The following is a 20,438-nucleotide window of genomic DNA, read 5'->3' as shown; positions in this document are numbered from 1 at the left end:
ATTCATTACCTAAATTGAGAGCCCCACAACTGTTTTTCAGCAAGCCTTAAATCTTTCCAATGTTATTTACTGATTTTGTTCTTAATAATTTTCCACAAGAAATAATTGTGAAATGAAGTGACTTTCAATTTAGTTATGATGAACTTTTGCTATTTGATGTTTTACTTAAAAAACATTGATTATAACTAGCATAAATTCTTAGGGAAAACAATTCAATTGCATTTCCATTATGTGTTGTGTCTGATATGCTTGTAATTTTACAACCTTAAGACTTGTGTATAAGTATGAAAGGTCACAGGTTTCCTGTGTAATTTGGAGCTATAATTTACAGACTATTATTAGGACAAAATAAATACTCTCTTTAGGGGCTTTGTACCAGTTGCCCAACAACTTTTCTTCCTTCTGGCTTAATGATTTTTTCCTTTATTTTTCATGTTATGCCCTTATCCATGTTCTTCCCTTTCCTTATTTTTTTGTCATCTCCACAGATCATGGATCTCTGCCACATTCATCAGTTACCAGTAGATATGGGTTGGAATGCTATGCTATATTGATTACAACTGTTGAAAATTGTAATCCAGAACCCCTCTCCTAAAGTCCTACCATTTTTCTAATGGAACAAAATGCAGAAAATGATGGTCTGTGAAGCCATCAGGCTACATTTAATTCTTTATGTAACTTAAAAACAGCTTCATGCACTGTAACTTTTACACAAGTGATTTTTACACTTTGTAATGTGAATTATAAATGGCCGGGTAGGGTATTTTTCTTTTTTTTAAATAAATTTTACTTCATTTAATAGTTCTGTCCCATTTTTATTTTCAATAGTTGCCACCGTAATGCTAACATAAGGGTTAGGAGGTACAAAATTGTAATAACTTGTCTGTTTCCATTACACAGACCATTTTAATTTTCGGAATGTAGGTTTTTAGAACTTACCGTTGTGACTAATCTTGATACTTGCCCACCTGCATTATAACATGCTTCATTTAACACCATCTGTTAACTGGTTACTGGACTTTGCACCCAACATTTTTATGACATTTGTCACTATGTTGTAAGATGTTACATGCATCTCCTTGTAGCTTGTGAAGTGCTTAGTTGCAGTGGGCTGTATTCTAATGAAGCTAGAGCTTACTTTACCCACCATATTTGTGTTTTGATACAATATGATTTAAATAGAAATTTATTTCTTTTAAATTAAAACAAGAAAGCTTTCAGAAAAGAAATTGTCAGGATAACACCAGGTGAAAATTTCAATGCACGTTATTGCCTGCTTATATATTTCACACCAGACTAGATATGCTTAAAGATGAGTTACAGTCGGTGTGTGGGGTAATAAAGTAAGGTTTTACTTTAAACGTTGTTAAAACTGGATGTTTAGAATGCAGTCACTGGTGGGCAGTGAGGGTCCTTAACCTTGAAATGATTTTTTTATGCCACTAATCAAGATATTATCATATGGAAAACCATCTACAAGAAAACATTTGGATTGATATTTGGCTGAAATGCACTGGAACAAGTGGAGTCTTGGAGTTAGTCCTCCTGCCAAATGTTAACATTGCATAACTTGTCTTAAAGGTGTATGGCAACAAGTACCCATGTTGATGAATCCTCATTTCCTGCAATGAATGAAAGTAAATCTTTACCTGAAAGTAAGAGGACAGTAAGTATAGTTCATGTGACAATAATTCCATAACATTTTTTACAAGATGCAATTTTCTGTTAGTGTACAAAGTGTGGTGTGCATACAGTTTTCTACTGTATTTGCATAAAAGGCAAATAACACATACATCCACTTTTACTTTGAGAGAAAAAGGGAACTATGTACCCCTGAATGTGGTCATATGCACCAATTTCACAAACATGCAGCCAAAGCCATGGATTTCCCGTTGCTACAAGACAAAAAGTTTCATGCGAGTGCACATTCACATTTTTTTCCTCATTGCATTAGCGTTATCTACTGAAAATAAGACCATGCAGCAGAGGCAGTTTCTTTTTAAACATTTGTAGCTTCACGTGCACAATACTGGTTTGGTCAGGATGCAGGACAATTGGAGGGTTACAGGGACAACTCTGGAGATTTTGAAAAGGCTTCGGGCTCATTGTATTCTTCACACAAGCTAATAGGTCAACTCGCCAGTATAGATGTCATCTTAGTAATTTTCTGCTGTCCCTCTCATAACACAATACCACAATGCTTTACACCACTACAGGAATATCAGTTATTTGGCCATTTTCGGTAGGAAGCTGTGAACTCTACCTGACATCCCGCCCCCACCCCAATCAAAGATGAGTTGCATTGCATCGGGAATATGATTTTTTTAGTCGACTCCAGAGACTTTTTAAAACCATAACTTGATTTAGATTATATGAATAGTTATGCTTCCTTTGTTTTAGAAAAAGTAAAATAAATAGCGAAATTAAACATAACAAATAACTGGTGAAATTTGGGGTAATATTTTCTTTAAAAAAAAAAAGACCTTTTCTCCATCTTGTCAAAGTTGTTCTTCTGTGGAACTGCACGCAGAACAAAATCAAGTGTAGTCTTCAGGTGAAGCAGGCTTAGAGTGCAAGGGCTAATTGGGCCACGGCTTGCAGATACCATTTAATCTCCATTTTAATGTCATACATTCGGTTCCTTTTTTATAATTCTATTACAAATTCCTTTGTCAACATTTATAATGGAAAGTGCCTATGTAAACTTGTCATGTTGTACTTGCCACCTCCACCTGCATCTTCATTGGTGACAATGTTTCAACTTTGGCTGGGCAGTTTCCTTTATAAATGTGAATTTAAGAACTTGTGGGAAAAACTTGACAGGAAGTGCACATAGATAAAAAATGTTTACTATATCAAAATAGATGGTCATTATGGTGATAATGTTGACAAACATTTGGAGTTTACATTAAATAAAGCAATTCCTTTGAAAAATGCACATATTCTATTTAATATTTTAAGAGCTGCTTACAAAGTAAATATATTGCATTTGTCACAGTTGCGTGGTTGCCCTTGCGACATAGTTGAGTTGCAGCTGAGTGGGAATGTGCAGCAGCAGTTTGCACAGCCCACCCATGTTTTAAATAGTGACCATGGGTGTGTAGCAGTGCTATTCTGTTTGAAATTTGTTTTGTCGGAATATTTGTGTTGGTATAAAAATATTGGCTATACTGCCAACACTTGTTCAATCCTTTCAAAATTCCATTGTCCGCTACCCTATTGCATGTTTCCAATCTCTGCTTGCTGTCCCTCTCCCATTCCATTGATTTAAAAATTCGTATCATTGATAGATCCTTCCATGACTTCGCCCCACCTATATCTGTAATTTCCTCTATTCTTTGAAATGGTGCCCTGAAATGCCAGGTTCAGGTCGTTAATATATATCAGAAAGAGCAGTAGTCCTAATACCGACCCCTGGGGAGCACCACTGTATAATTGGCTCCAGTCTGGAAAAACAACCGTTTACCGCTACTCTCTATCCCATAGCCAATTTTGTATCCATACTGCCACTATCCCTTTAATCCCATGGGCTTCAATATTGCTGACAAGACTATTATGTAGTACTTTGTCAAACCCCTTTTGAAAGTCCATATACACAACATCAACTGGCGGAGCGAGGTGTTCGGCGAGTCGGGCGGAGGCAGCGCAGCGCATCGAGCAGCAGCAGCAGCCGCATCGACCCGCTAGAGCTCGTCGGCCGGCAGCTCCTCAGCGGGAAGGCATTCCGACTGGGAGGAGGGGAGCCGAGCATGGCGGCCAGAGGCCGGACTGGAAGCGGGAGAAGCAGGCCCCGGGCCGTCGGACCGTGGAGCCGGCGACGGTGAGGTGGAGGCCGCGGCGACCGGAAGATGTGTTCAGCGAGTCGGGCGGAGGCAGCGCAGCGCATCGAGCAGCAGCAGCAGCCATGACGACTCGCAGTCCGACTGGGAGGAGGGGAGCCGGGAATGGTGGCCGGAGGGTGAGCGGGAGAAGCAGGCCACCACACGTGGAGCTGAGCCGGCAACAGTGAGGAGGAGGACGGAGTGGCTGAGGGACATCGTGCTCCCACTGCCACTGGATGCCAAAGAATTGACTTTCTGAACACGGCGCTGTAAGAATAGCTGACGTGTCCCTACGGGGAGTAAACATTCCATTGTACTAGTTACATATGGCAAATAAAATTGAATTGAAAATTGAATTGAACTGCACTACCCTCATCAACCCTCTCTATTACTTGATCAAATAATGCGATCAAGTTAGTCAAACGTGATTTGCCTTTAACAAATCAGTGCTAACTTTAATTTATTAACCCATAAATTTCCAAATGCCAATTTATTTTGTCCCGGATAATTGTCTCTATAAGTTTCCCAGCCACCAACTGTTTGGCCTGTAGTTGCCAGGTTTGTCCCTTTTTTTAAACAGGTTTGTAACATTTGAAATCCTCCAGTCCTCTGGCACAACCCCCATATCTAAGGAGGATTGGAAGATTGTGGCCAGAGACTCTGCAATTTCCACCCTTGCTTCCCTCAGTAACCTAGGATGCATCCCATTTGGACCAGGTGTCTCTTCTACTTTAAGGACTGCCAACCTTTTAAGTACCTCTTTATCTATTTTTATCCTATCCACTATCTCTACTACCTCCTCCTTTACTGCTATGTTGGAGGTATCCTCTTTAGTGAATACGGATGCAAACTACTCATTTAGTACCTTGGCCATGCTCCCTGCCTCCATAAGAATATCTCCTTTTTGGTCCCTAATTCGCCCCACCCTTTCTTTGGCTAACCTTTTATTATTTATATCTGGATAAAATACTTTTGGCTTCCCTTTTACATTAGCCACTAATCTATTCTCATACTCTCTTTGCCCCTTTTTTTTTAGACCTCCCCTGTACTTTCTATATTCAGCTTGGTTCTCTACTGCATGATGAACCTTACATTTGTCATAAGCCTCCTTATTCTGTTTCATTTTCATCTTTATGGGCTAGAAATTTGGCTCTAGCACCCAGTTTTTCGGCGCTACGGGTGCCATTTTGTGTCCAAATTGGCCTCCGTGCACATGTCTGGTGTGGGCTGCACAGGATGCCATCTTGGTAACACCAAACGAGAGGCGTCCTTTACCCATGTCTGAAACCGGTGCTAGGCTATTTGCATATGCAAATAAAGGGCCTAATGCCAGCTTCTGTTGCCTGCTGCAACTTTGGTTTGCGCCTAAGGCAGCCAGCACCAGTGCTGATTGCCTCCAGAAAAACCAACGCTAGCCACCACACAAGTAAAATAAAAGTACGTACTAACCATAATCACCACCAGTCCCGAGATCTCCGACCACCTCCAGGCAGTCCCAACTCCCTAACAATACCCCAGAACCCTTGATCCTCCTACCCAACCCCCGACAGCCTTCCGATCGGATTCCGAGGCCCAGCTGTTTCTCCTCCAGACCCCCATGATCCAACCCAATCACTTACTTGAAAATTGGACCACTAACATTTGCGGGCGCCTACCACAGCACCATCTACATGATAATGAGGTCCGAGACCCAAAATCTGGGGCTCATTATACGCCCCCATTTGAGTGCGAGCTGTTGTCACTCTGTGGGAAAAGCGCCAAAAATGGCGCTTCCAGATTTCTAGGCCTATATCTTTAGTCATCCAGGGAGCTCTAGCTTTGGATACCCTTCCTTTCCTCCTCGTGGGAATGTGTCTATTCTGTACCTGAACCATCTCCTCTTTGAAGACCTCCCATTGTTCACTTACTAACAATTTTTATTCCAGTCCACCTGGGACAGTTCCCTTATAACTCACTGAAGTTAGCTCTCCTCCAGTTAAGTTTTTTTTACACTTTATGATCTCTTGCAGCCATTAAAAGTTTTGTTTATTGTGAAGATGCTTGGTTTAATCTGAGCAGTCAAAGAAACATAGAAATGTCATCAGTGAATGAGGTCTTTTGGCCCTATTGTGCCTGTGCTAGCTCCAGATCAAAGTTCTCTATTCTAATCGCATTTCCTTATAAACTTTTTTTTTCTTTTTTTGTTTAACTGATTCTCTCTTAAATACCATAATTGAAATATCTGCAGTGGCCACTTGTGGAAATGATTTTCATATTCTAACAACCCTTTGCATAAAAATATTTTTTGGAACTTCCCTCCCACTTTGTTTCTAGTACTGATCCTAAATTTATATCCCTTGTTACTAATTCACCAACCAGTGGAACTCACCTGTCCCGATTTGCCCTCTTAAACATAAGAACATAAGAAATAGGAGCAGGAGTAGGCCAATCGGCCCCTCGAGCCTGTTCCGCCATTCAATAAGATCATGGCTGATCTGATCCTAACCGCCAATCTACTATCACAGAACCATCTCCTGAATCTAACAGAATTAGACACACGAAATAGGAGCAGGATCAGGCTACACGGCCCCTGGGCCCGCTCCGCTACCCACAGGGCCATGACCGATCCGAACCTAGACTCCTGTCCAAATTCCTGCCCGCTCCCCGTAACCCTTAATTCCCTTTACTTCTAGGAAACTGTCTATTTCTGTTTTAAATTTATGTAATGATGTAGCTTCTACAGCTTTTTGGGGCAGCATATTCCATGGACCTACCACCCTCTGAGTGAAGTAGTTCCTCCTCATCTCAGTTTTGAAAGAGCAGCCCCTTATTCTAAGACTATGCCCCCTAGTTCTAGTTTCACCCATCATCGGGAACATCCTCCCCACATCCACCCGATCCAACCCCTTCACAATCTTATATGTTTCAATAAGATCGCCTCTCATTCTTCTGAACTCCAATGAGTAGAGTCCCAATCTACTCAACCTCTCCTCATATGTCCATCCCCTCATCCCCGGGATTAACCGAGTGAACCTTCTTTGTACTGACTCGAGAGCAAGTATGTCTTTTCTTAAGTATGGACACCAAAACTGTATGCAGTATTCCAGGTGCGGTCTCACCAATACCTTGTACAACTGAAGCAATACCTCCCTATTTTTATATTCTATCCCCCTAGCAATGAAAGCCAACATTCCATTGGCCTTCTTAATCACTTGCTGCACCTGCATACTAACCTTTTGAGTTTCGTGCACCAGGACCCCCAGATCCCTTTGTACTTCAGTACTTTCCAGTTTCTTGCCATTAAGATAATAACTTGCTCTACGATTTTTCCTGCCAAAGTGCATAACCTCACACTTTCCAGTATTGTATTCCATCTGCCAAATCTCTGCCCACTTACTTAGCCTGTCTATGTCCCCTTGCAGGTTTTTTATGTCCTCCTCACTCACTACTTTCCCTCCCATCGTAGTATCATCTGCAAACTTTGATATGTTACACTCGGTCCCCTCCTCCAAATCGTTAATATAGATTGTAAAGAGTTGGGGACCCAGCACTGACCCCTGCGGAACACCACTAGTTACTGATTGCCAGTCTGAGAATGAACCATTTATCCCAACTCTCTGCCTTCTGTTAGATAGCCAATCTTCTATCCATGCCAGAATATTACCCCCAATCCCGTGATTTTTTATCTTAAGCAATAATCTTTTGTGTGGCACCTTGTCAAATGCCTTTTGGAAGTCTAAATACACTACGTCCACTGGTTCCCCTTTATCCACCCTATATGTTACTTCCTCAAAGAACTCCAGCAAATTTGTCAAACATGACTTCCCCTTCATAAAACCATGCTGACTTTGTCCTATTAAATTATGTTTATCCAAATGTCCTGTTACTGTCTCCTTAATAATGGACTCCAAACTTTTACCTACCACAGATGTTAGGCTAACCGGTCTATAGTTTCCAGCCTTCTGTCTACTGCCCTTTTTAAATAAGGGTGTTACATTAGCAGTTTTCCAGTCTGCCGGGACCTTTGCCGAGTCCAGGGAGTTTTGGAAAATTATTACCAATGCATCCACAATCCCTACCGCCACTTCCCTCAAGACCCTAGGATGTAAGCCATCAGGTCCAGGTGATTTATCCGCCTTGAGTCCCATTATTTTACCGAGTACCACTTCCTTAGTGATTTTGATTGTGTTTAGCTCCTCCCCCCCCTATAGCCCCCTGTTTGTCCAGTGTTGGGATATTCTTAGTGTCCTCTACTGTAAAGACTGATACAAAATATTCATTGTGTTTTTGCCATCTCCATATTTCCCACCATTAATTTCCCGGTCTCATCCTCTAAGGGACCAACATTTACTTTAGCCACCCTTTTTCTTTTTATATAACTATAAAAACTCTTACTATCTGTTTTTATATTTTTTGCTAATTTACTTTCATAATCTATCTTCCCTTTCTTAATCAATCTTTTTGTTATTTTTTGCTGTCTTTTAAAGTTTTCCCAATCCTCTATCCTCCCACTAGATTTGGCTACCTTATATGCCCTTGTTTTTATTCGAATACTATCCTTAATTTCTTTCCTTAGCCACGGATGGCTGTCTTTTCTTTTACACCCTTTTCTTCTCAGTGGAATATATATTTTTTGGAAGTTGTAAAATAACTCCTTAAATGTACACCACTGATCATGTATCATCTTACCCTTTAATCTATTTTCCCAATCCACTCTACTCAATTCCGCTCTCATACCTTCATAGTCTCCTTTATTCAAGCTTCGCACGCTTGTTTGAGATCCAACCTTCTCACCCTCTAATTGAATATGGAATTCAACCATGTTATGGTCACTCATTCCAAGGGGATCCTTTACTAGGACATTTTTAATTAATCCTGTCTCGTTACGCAGGACCAGATCTAAGGTTGTTTGCCCCCCCTGGTCGGTTCAGTTACATACTGCTCAAGAAACCCATCCCTAATACACTCAATGAACTCATCCTCAAGGCAGCCCTGCCCAATTTGATTTGTCCAATTAATATGATAGTTAAAATCCCCCATAATTATAGATGTTCCCTTATTACAAGCCTCAACTATTTCCTGATTGACACTCCGTCCAACAGAGTTGCAACTGTTCGGAGGCCTATAGACTACGCCCACTAGTGTTTTTTCCCCTTATTATTCCTTATCTCCACCCAAACTGTTTCATTATCCTGATCTTTTGACCCAATATCATGTCTCTCTATTACAGTGATTCCTTCCTTTATTAACATAGCCACCCCACCTCCCCTTCCTTCTTGCCTGTCCTTCCTGATCGTTAAATAACCTGGTATGTTTAATTCCCAGGCATTGTCACCCTGCAGCCATGTTTCTGTAATGGCCACAAGATCATACTCGTATGTAGTTATTTATGCCATTAACTCATCTATTTTGTTACGAATGCTACGTGCATTCAGATAGAGAACTTTCAAATATGTTTTGTGACACTTAGTTCCTGCTTTTGCCCTTTTTATTACTTTACCCTTTACTCCATACCTTCTGCCCCTTCCTGACACGCTCTGGTTTTTAATTTCCCCACTGCTACCTAAGTCTATGACCTCTGTTGTCATTTTTATTATTTGCTCTCGAGGAACCTCCCCCCCCCCCCCCCCCCACTAGTTAGTTTAAAGCCCTCTCTACAGCCCTAGTTATATGATCCGCCAGGACTCTAGTCCCAGCACTGGCCAAGTGAAGCCCGTCCCAACGGAACAGCTCCCTCCTGCCCCAGTACTGGTGCCAGTGTCCCAGGAAGCAAAACCCATTTCTCCCACACCAGTCTTTGAGCCACGCATTTAACTCTCTAATTTTATTTGTCCTAGCCAAATTTGCTCGTGGCTCAGGTTATTACCCTTGAGGTTCTGTTTTTTAATTTGACCCCTAGCTGCTCATAATCCTTTAACAGAACCGGCTTCCTAGTCCTATCTACGTCGTTTGTACCAACATGGACCACGACAACTGGATCCACCCCCTCCCACTGCAAGTTTCTTTCCAGCCCAGAGGAGATGTCCTTAACCCTGGCACCGGGTAGGCAAAACAGCCTTCGGGACTCTCGCTCTCGGCTGCAGAGAACTCTATCTATCCCCCTTAATAATACTATCCCTTACCACTACAACATTTCTATTTACTCCCCCCTCTTGAATGGCCCCTTGTTCCACGGTGCTGTGGCCAGGTTGCTCATCCTCCCTGCAGTCCCTGCTCCTGTCCCCCACAGGGAGTAAGAACCTCGAACCTGTTGGACAAGAGCAAGGGCTGCGGCTCCTCCAACACTACCTCCTGGATCCCCGTACCTGCCTCACTTGTAGTCACACCGTCCTATCCCTGACCATGGGCTGCATCTGAATTAATTAACTTCATAGGTGTGACCACCTTCTGATACACAGAGTCCAGGTACTTCTCCCCCTCCCTGATGTGTCGCAGTGCCTGAAGCTCAGACTCCAGCTCATCAACACGGAGCTGGAGTTCCTGTAGCAGCAGACACTTGTCACAGATCTAATCACCGTGAGCCTCAATGGGGTCCACCGGCTCCCACATCTCGCAACAGTAACACATCACCTGCGCCATTCTATGTAATTCATTCAATTTTTTTTTATTGTTAGTTATGGATACCCTCTGCCCGATTATAGATGCTAGTATCCCATTTAATTAATTGGATTTAAATTAAATCAATCCCTCTAATTACACCAGTTAAATGGTTTACCAACAGTCACTCTGCACCAGAAAGGCCTTATTAACTACAACCCACAGAGTTAAAGTTTGAAAAGAGCACCTAACACCCCACTTACCCTAACTCACACTTACCCAAACTCACAGCACTCTCTGCTGACTCACACTCAGTGCTTGCTCGCACTAGCACTGGTCTTTTTATACCGTTTGTTTACAGCCAAATGAGTCACTCCTGCTGATTGGTTAGAGAACTGGTTTCCACTGCCTGCTGTGCCAATTTACTCCTACTGCAGTGTTACCTTGTTTTACTCTTCTTAAACCAACAGAATCCCAAATATTTAACTTTTCCCCTTAAACTGCTTAAGTAATCTTATCAAGAATGATTTAAAGCCTTTTAAAAAATTTGAACTCTTCTATTAATTCCCCCAGTTTAACCTTCTGTGCTCCACTGAATGCAGCTCTAATTTTTCAGCAATCTCATCATGACCATGTCCTTTCACCACTGGTATCCTAGGAATTACATTCCTTTTTATAATGGAGTACACACAGTACTATGGCCTAATCATGTTACCTCCTTGCTTTAAGTGTTTATTGTCCCTGTATAAAACCCAGAACCCCATTTGTCCTTTTCATGATGAATCTATCTACAATCCTGTTTGTAAAGATCTAGATCTACCCCTAGAATTTACACCTAGAAATCTCTCTTCATCCACTCCATTGATATTTTTTAGCCTTTAGAGGATATTTCCATCTTTTTTGCTAAAGTGTGCTATTGAACTGTATTTGCCAGCTATGTGCCCACTCTCCTAACCTATCCATGTCCTTCTGGTCTTGTATATTTCTTGTTAGCTTGCCATACCTCCTAATTTGGTGTCATCAGCAAATTTTGCTGATTCTTTCCATGCCCATGTTCCAAATTGTTTGTTTATATTGAGATCAAGAGAGGTTCCAATTTGGATCTCTGGGTCACACCAATAGCTACACTTACCAATCCAAGAATCAAATATTCACATCCATTCTTCACCCTCTTTCCTTCAGCCATCCATTTATACATGGTGCCACTTTATTTTTAATACTGAGGGCCTTGATTTTGGTAACAAGTCTTTTATGTGGCATTCTAACAAATGCTTTTTGTAAGTCTTAAGTTCTACGTCCACTGTGTTTCCTTTGTCTATACACTTATTAATTTCCTCAAAGACTTTGATTAAATTAGTCAAGCATGGCCTACCCTTTACAAATTGCTGTTCAGAGCTCCTGATAAGTCATACACTTCTAAGGGTATTCTATTCAGTCTTTTTATCAGCTTGGGCTATACCAACCATATTTTCAGTTGTTGGGATGTAGCTAAATTGTTATTGCATCCATGAACTTTTCAGCATCGATGTATGAAGCCCAAGGATTTCATAGAAAAGACACCAGAAAATAACAAGAGGCTGCAGAAAAGATTAGATCAAATGATTCAGGATCTAAATTTGAAAAAAACTGTTGGTGAGTTTTCAGTATTTATAAGCTTTTATTAAACTGTAAGCTGCTTTATTTTTGAAACTTGTGTGGTTTGAACCCTTGGTGCACCATTTATTTTTTGTGAACTGCTAACAGGTAACCTTGTTAGACAGTCTTCTTGGGGTTGATATGAAAAAAAATCAAAGCTTTGACCTGTTTGCTCAAACACCAGCAATATATATATTTCTATTTATTTGCTGAAATTTGTCAATTTGATAACATTTTCAGCTAATTAGATGGAGTTTAAATGATGTGCCTCTGCTCTAAAATCACTAGTGAGTTGTTGGAGGCAGAGAGAAACAAATAAGTTGGCTTAATAAAAATAAAATCAATATTTATTAGTCGATTTTCTGTGGAGTTGCACACAGGGAGTCGGGACCAAGTGCAATCTTCAGGTCAAGCAAGGTTAGAGGGCGGGGGAACGACAGGATCCATGAAAGGGAAGAAGTTGTGGAGGTGGCAGGAGGGAAAGGGAATAGTGGCGAGGAAGGTAGGAGGATAGGAGAGGAGAGAAGTGGGAGGGTGAAAGTGGCGCAGACATGCAAAGGGGAGAGGAGGAGGAGAGAGCGGAGGGGGGATATTGGTCAGGAGAGGAGGAGGATGAGGATAAGAGCAGAAGAGAATGGAGGGTGAGGAGATGGGAAGCTGGATGGAAGACGAGGACAGGTGAAGGAGGAAAGATTGGAGGATGTTTGGATGATTTAATGGCCTGGAATTTGCAGTCAGCAGCGAAGCGAAGGCATTCCTGCCGGCCCCGAAGTACGCTCCGCACAAGGATCTTGCGATCACTGTGTCAAGTACTTCGGGTTTTCCGATGCGTAATTCAAATCAACGTAGTATAGTGGGGACCCCCTTGTGCAAACTGCTGTGACGTCAACAGGCTTTCTAAGCAGCCAATCAAAATGCAGAATTCTCAGACAGCGAACAAGGAAGTGAGTAAGCCCTTACAATTCTAACTTACTAAAAACGTTAGAGAGAGCACAATAAAGATTGGGCCTCTCACATGGGGAAAAGGTAAACCTAAAATAAAGATGGACAAACTTTAAAAAAAAAAAAAAAAAAAAAATTTAACATTTAGAAAAGTTTCTGAAAAATTTTAATTGTTATTAAAATGGACAAATTTCACACTGCACAAAATTAAAATTAGTTTTCCAGGCCCTTAACATTTGTTTAATAGTAATAACACTGTCAAAACCCCATTTACACCTAATCCCTTTGGGTCTAACTTTTAGTGGGGAATTTAACAGCGTACTGTGGTAAACCACTGTTTGTATTCCACTGTGTACATGCCTCGGCTGACTCCTCCCACAAGTCCTAGTATAAAGGTGACTGCTCCCCAGCCCTTTGTATTTCTGGACCGGTCGACCACTCGAGGCAGACCTTCATTCTTTTGTTAATAAAAGCCTTTAGTTACTCTCTTAACTCTCAGTCTTTTATGAGTAATTGATAGCGCATCAATTTTATTAACAAAATTTTTATAATGGAGAAGATCCTCACACCAGCATGCCTGGACTTAGATCATCGGGAGGCGGACTCATCCACCAAGTTTACTCACTGGCTTAAGTGTTTCGAAAAATTCCTGACCGCCTCCGCAGCTATCAAATCGGACGAGGACAAACTGGATTTCCTGACCTCCAAAGTGAACCACCGAGTGTACTCGGTCATCCAAGACGCGACCTCGTACGCGGACGCTATCAAGCTCCTCAAGGACCAGTACACGCGCCCAGTGAACGAAGTGTACGCCAGGCACCTTCTGGGGAGTCGTAAACAACAACCTGGGGAATCGACCGTGGAATACCTTCAGGCACTGTCTGTGCTTGGCCGGGCCTGTGGTTGTAAGGATGTAAAGGCCGCCGTGTACACAGAGGAACTTATCCGGGACGCTTTTGTAGCGGGCCACAGATCCAATTACACCCGACAGCGACTGTTGGAGCAGATTGACCTCGACCTCAACAAGGCCTCTGAACTCGCACTATCATTGGATGCAGCCTACCGGGGCATGGATGCCTACTCCTCTGCACTGTGGACGCCGCGGGGAATGACAGCCTGGGACACGGTAGGACCGCCTCATAGCGCCGTGCCACCCCAGCCACACCCCAGCAACGGCCCAACTACCGCAGCAGTGTCCCAAGGCCAGACAGCAGTGCCCCAAGGCTAGAAATGCCAGTTCTGTGGCCAGGCAAAACACCCCAGAGCGCGCTGCCCGGCGAAAAACGCGATCTGCTCGGGCTGCGGGAAGAAGGAACACTACGCTAGCGTCTGCAGGGCCAAAGCCACCCCGAACCCCAGCAGCGCCGCGTGTGGGCCATGCGGGCCGCCATCTTGGGCCTCCCCGGCCATGTGCGAACCACCGGTACAGCAGCCATTTTGGACGCCTCCAGCCACATGGGGATCATGGACGCCGCCATCTTGGACGACAGCCGGAACGCAGCAGGCCCCCAACACCGCCTCATCTGATACCCGCAGCGACACACCGACCCCTACGCTGGCATCCGTTACACTGGACCAAGCGAGACCGCACCAGCTGGCCAGTTCCACAATGGACATTAAGGTAAATGGTCACGATACAATCTGCCTTTTTGACTCTGGGAGCACGGAGAGCTTCATCCACCCCGACACGGTGCGGCGTTGCTCTCTCCCAGTCCTGCCTGCGCACCAGCGGATTTCTATGGCCTCCGAGTCCCAGTCGGCGGACATCGGCGGCTACTGCGTGGTGACACTCGTAGTAGACGGGACTGTGTACGATCATTTTAAACTTCTGGTCCTGCCCGACCTCTGCGCTGCCGTCCTGCTGGGGTTAAATTTTCAGTGCCACCTTAAAAGTGTTACGATGGCGTACGGTGGACCCCTACCCCCACTCACAGTCCGCAGCCAGCAGCTTCCAAATTGCCCGCCGCGCACCAGGTGCAACCTCTCCACACTCAGAGTCACCCCCCCCCCCACTGTTTGCTAACCTCACCCCCGACTGTAAGCCCATCGCCACAAAGAGCAGGCGATACAGTGCCGGGGACAGGGTTTTCATTAAAACCGAAGTGGAGCGGCTCCTGAAGGAAGGGATTATTGAGGGCAGCACCAGCCCCTGGCGAGCCCAGGTTGTGGTCGTTAAGACCGGCGAGAAGCAGCGCCTGGTCATCGACTACAGCCAGACAATAAATCGCTACACCCTGCTGGACGCCTACCCACTCCCCCGCATAGCTGATATGGTCAACCAGATCGCGCAGTACCGCGTCTTCTCGACCATTGACCTGAAATCAGCGTACCACCAGCTCCCTATCCGCCCTGAGGACCGCCAGTATACTGCCTTTGAGGCAAACGGCCGCCTCTACCACTTCCTTAGGGTTCCCTTTGGCGTCACCAACGGGGTCTCCGTCTTCCAAAGGGAGATGGACCGGATGGTAGATCAAAATGCGTTGCAGGCCACTTTCCCATATCTGGACAATGTGACCATCTGCGGCCGTGACTTGCAGGACCATGACGCAAACCTCGAAAAATTACTCCGCACCGCCCAACTCCTGAACCTGACATATAACAAGGAGAAGTGCATATTCCGCACAAACCGCCTCGCCATCCTTGGCTGTGATGTGGAACACTGAGTCATCGGCCCCGACCCCGACCGGATGCGTCCCCTTATGGAACTCCCACTGCCCCACTGCCTCAAGGCCCTGAAGAGGTGCCTAGGGTTTTTCTCCTATTATGCCCAGTGGGTCCCCTACTATGCGGACAAGGCCCATCCGCTGATCAAGTCCACCTCTTTTCCCTTGACGGCAGAGGCCCGCTTAGCCTTCCACCGTATCAAGGAAGACATTGCCAAAGCCACCATGCACGCAGTGGACGAATCCATCCCCTTCCAAGTGGAAAGCGACGCGTCCGACTTTGCCCTGGCCGCTACCCTCAATCAGGCGGGGAGACCCGTGGCCTTCTTTTCACGAACCCTCCAAGGCCCGGAGACCAGACACTCCGCTGTTGAGAAGGAGGCCCAGGCGATTGTGGAGGCTGTGCGTCATTGGAGGCACTACCTGGCCGGAAAACGATTTACTCTGCTCACTGACCAACGTTCAGTTGCTTTCATGTTTAACAACAAGCAGAGGGGCAAAATCAAAAATGACAAGATCTTGAGGTGGAGAATCGAACTTTCCACCTACAATTACGAGATCTTGTACCGGCCCGGGAAGCTCAATGAACCCCCGGATGCGCTATCGCGTGGTACCTGCGCCAGCGCGCAGATCGATAGACTGCGGGCCCTCCACAATGACCTCTGCCACCCGGGGGTCACCAGGTTCTTCCACTTCATCAAGGCCCGCAACCTGCCTTACTCTATTGAGGAGGTCAGGACCATGACCAGGAACTGCCAAGTCTGCGCTGAGTGCAAACTGCACTTTTATAGACCAGACAGGGCCCACCTGATAAAAGCCACTCGCCCCTTCGAGCGCCTGAGCGTTGATTTTAAAGGGCCTCTCCCCTCCTCCGACCGCAATGTGTACTTCCTCAATATTATTGATGAGTACTCCCGTTTCCCGTTCGCCATCCCCTGCCCGGACATGACCAGTGCCACGGTCATTAAATGTCTGAACGACCTCTTCACCCTGTTCGGTTTCCCCAGCTATATCCATAGCGACCGGGGCTCATCGTTTATGAGCGACGAACTCCGTCAGTACCTGCTAAGTAGGGGTATTGCCACAAGCAGGACCACCAGTTACAACCCCTGGGGGAACGGACAGGTGGAAAGAGAAAATGCGACAGTTTGGAAGGCCGCCCTGCTAGCCTTAAAGTCTAGGGGCCTTCCAACCTCCCGCTGGCAGGATGTGCTCCCCGATGCGCTCCACTCTATTCGGTCACTGCTCTGCACTGCCACTAACGCCACCCCTCATGAGAAAATGTTTGTCTTCCCAAGGAAGTCCACACCGGGGACATCGCTACCGCCATGGCTGACGTCCCCAGGGCCGGTCCTACTGAGAAGGCACGTGAGGACCCATAAAACGGATCCCCTGGTCGAGAGGGTCGACCTCCTCCACGCCAACCCCCAGTATGCTTACATTGCATACCCGGACGGGCGGGAGGACACAGTCTCCATAAGAGACCTTGCACCCTCGGGGGCCGCAGTAACTCACTACCACCCCCCCCCCCCCCCCCCCCCCACGATCCGATATCCAGCCCCAGCAGACGGCAGGCCTGGGCCCCGCGACCCACTCGACATCTACGAGGACGACACGCCTGTGCCACAGCCTACGCAGGACTCGACGCCGGAAGCTCCACTATCCCTGCCGTCGCCACGCCGATCACAGCGGCAGACAAGACCTCCGGAGAGACTCCAATACACTAACTTTTAATACACTTCACCCCGCCGGACTCAATTTTAAACAAGGGGTGAATGTGGTAAACCACTGTTTGTATTCCACTGTGTACATGCCTGGACATGCCTCGGCTGACTCCTCCCACAAGTCCTAGTATAAAGGTGACTGTTCCCCAGCCCTTTGTATTTCTGGACCGGTCGACCACTCGAGGCAGACCTTCATTCTTTTGTTAATAAAAGCCTTTAGTTACTCTCTTAACTCTCAGTCTTTTATGAGTAATTGATAGCGCATCACGTACTTACTGCGGAAGAGCCAAAGTTTTTGTCAGTTTCCCTGATTTGGGTGATTACAGAGATTGCCAGCTCTGTGGTGGGGGTGCGGGGGGGTGGATGTGCACAGCGCAGCCTGTTTCAGAGCTGTCATTGACAGACCACAACTTCAGGATTTCATCTCAAATCCTGAAGTTGCAGTCAGTTTCAAAGGTGGAATGACAATGAACGCTGCCATTTCGCTGTCATCCCAACCGCAGATTCCGGCCCGATATGTTTCTACCGGCCTGTTTTGAAGCTTTGTGGAGGTGGAGGGCATTGAACCATAAGCAATCTCCCCCCTCTGTCAGGACGGGGTGACAAGGGCAGGATTGCTTCTAGTGCAGGGGAGAGGAGAGTGAAATGTTGCTTGGTGGGGGGGCTGCGGTGTGGGAGGTAGAAAAAGCTGGTCAACGTGAGGGAAGGTTGGACCTTAATGCTGCTTTGTGTGAGGAGGAGGTTTTGCAGCTACGAGTTAACAGTGTGGGGTGAGGGAACAGTGGTGGTTGCTGGGGGCCAGAGGGCTGCTCAGAGGTGGGGGTGCGTGGATTGGGGGGGAGGGGAGGTTGGCCAAAATGTTGCTTGGGAAGTGGGGGGGGAGATGAAGTGTAGGTCACTGATGGAGGGGGTGGCAGATGACAAAAGGCTGTGGGGGTGAAATCAGGAATACAAAATGCTTCTCCGTTGAGTTGGGAATTTATGGGGGAGTGGGAAGGATGGACAATGCCGGGGGCGATAAGGCTGCTCGGTGCAGGGAGGGCTGCAAATGCCCAATATGCTGCTGAGTGGCGTGGAGTGGTGTTAGAGCCCAAGGCCACGATTTCGCCTACCAAGGCGGGTTTGGGGCGGCTGGGGTCAGCGGCTGGGTGCAACTCTGCTGCTGGCTCCATCCCACTCTGTGAAAATAATTTTATGTTGATTGGGCTTGTTAAGCCTGCCCAGCGCGTTTCCCGGCCAATTGAAGGAAGCGGGTCTGATGATATCACTTGATGACGCGTCATCAGATGGTTTTCTTAAAGGGACCATGCGCAAATTGTTTTGGAAAGTTGTGCTGTCAGTGTTCTACAGCATTGAGATGCTGCAAACACTGCACATAGGTGCACGGCTGCACCCAGGCTCTCCCATGACTCTCTCCATATGCTTATCCCTGGGATTTCAACGCAGCTTGGTTGCACATTGCACAAGAGGACACAAGCAGGGATATCGTCAGGTTGACCAGGCTGCAGTGGCGCAAACCTTTCAATGATCTCAGTGGATCACGAAACGTTACTGCAAAGCCACACTCAACCTCATCCTGCTGTGCCACTCATCACATCCCTATCACTCTGTCATCCCTACCCTACTCCTGCACATCCTTACTCACACCAACTTACCTTGCACCTCCACCCAGCCCTCTCTCTCTACATTATCACTTCCCCATCTCACTAGCCACCCCTCACACTCACCCTCAGCCTAGTCCAAACGTATCAACTAACAACACACATGGGTCGGCACTTGGGTGTTTTAGCCAATGTTCATGTGAAGTTTCTGTTAATGTGCTGTCAAACATTTAAATCTTTATTTTCAACACTTTGCGTTCTTGGACAGATTTGTGTGCACTTTTGGAAATGGCTTAGTCAGTTGCAGTGAATGGTGAGACATAATGGTACATCCCGCAATGGGGCTGTGTGTGAAAGGAATGGCTTGGGCAATGTGGTCGGGTGCGGATGCCCTGTGTCCTGTGCAGCACCAGCTGATTGCGGAGAAGGTGGGTGTTGTTGGGGCTGACCATGGTGGGATTCTGAGGACCAAGGTGAGATTTTTTTACAAGGGCACCGATGCTGATGGAATAGATGGCAGGTTAGGTTGAGATGACCGAAGCGATCTGTCAATGTTGAGAGAGGTTGCTCCAATGAGGTGGCATTGGATAGTGACTTTGCTCCAAACACTTGCAAGCTGCATAAAGCTCAATCTGTCTTCCAATTAAATTAAGCAACAGCTTCTAACCTTGCAAAGTGAAGACCTATGAAATGGGAGCTTTTATACACCATTTGCAGCTGTCAAGTTTAGAAATCATCACGTGCTGACATAACACCTGACCTCCTTACCTGACGTGATCCCTGAGCAGCAGGGAAGCCGTCGGCGAACTCTCAAAATCTAAAGGTGAGCTTAAAATAATACTTAATTGCCTCTTAACGATGACAGACCTGACATCTGAGAGACTAGCGTGGAGGCGGGTCGACAGCAGGTTCCCTACCCACTGTCAAAAAAAATGTTTTCCCAGCCGACCCACCACCAAACACGCCCCCTGACCCCGTCCCCCCAAAAAAATTCTGGCCCAAGTTGCTCAATGAGGTGGGGACTTGGTGGGCAATAATTTTCAGTGGCTGGTTAATGATTTGGTGGGGTGGAGAGAGCAGAGTGTGGCAAATGCAAGGAATCAAAGGGCTTTTTGGTAGGTGGGTGGGAAAATCTGCTCATTGGGAGGAGGGTGCTGAAATGCGGTGCTGAAATGCCTGGGGGAAGTCACTGAAGGAATAGGGAGTAGTTGAAAGGATGCTCATGGTGGGGAGGTGTTTGAAATGTTGCTCAGTGGGTAACTGGTGGGGGAGAAGGCACGATTCTATTTTGGGTAGAAGTGGGCATTGTGCTGGGACAGAAGGGAGAAAAGGTCAGAATTTTGCAGGGTGCCGGTGAACGGAACGGGTGTGTGCCCGAGTAGGCAATCAGGTAGGAGGGCAGGCAAACGAGCATGCACTTGAGATCTGGTACGTTGATGGCCTTTGGGAAAGTATTATCAACAGGTATCTATATGCTGCAGGATATGGCAAGCTGGCAGGAAGGGATGCAGTCGTAAAAAGAACCATTGAGGACAG

At 45.9% G+C, this 20,438-nt stretch overlaps 1 protein-coding gene across 1 annotated transcript in view; it reads left to right on the top strand.

Moving 5' to 3' along the window:
- Positions 1-20,438, top strand: part of mcph1 (microcephalin 1) — a 378,761-nt gene that overhangs the window by 29,379 nt on the left and 328,944 nt on the right. Inside the window, exons 5-6 of the mRNA XM_085996458.1 lie at positions 1,582-1,666; positions 11,858-11,969. Coding sequence (XP_085852584.1) covers positions 1,582-1,666; positions 11,858-11,969 — 197 coding nt within the window. The remainder of the gene's footprint in view (positions 1-1,581; positions 1,667-11,857; positions 11,970-20,438) is intronic.

Source organism: Somniosus microcephalus, chromosome 9 (genome assembly GCF_052327205.1).
Source record: "Somniosus microcephalus isolate GS21.2 chromosome 9, FLI_Smic_1.0, whole genome shotgun sequence".
In the NCBI taxonomy this organism is placed as follows: domain Eukaryota; kingdom Metazoa; phylum Chordata; class Chondrichthyes; order Squaliformes; family Somniosidae; genus Somniosus; species Somniosus microcephalus.
The sequence above is the reverse complement of the archived record's forward strand: the minus strand, read 5'-3'. Positions and strand labels throughout refer to the sequence as shown.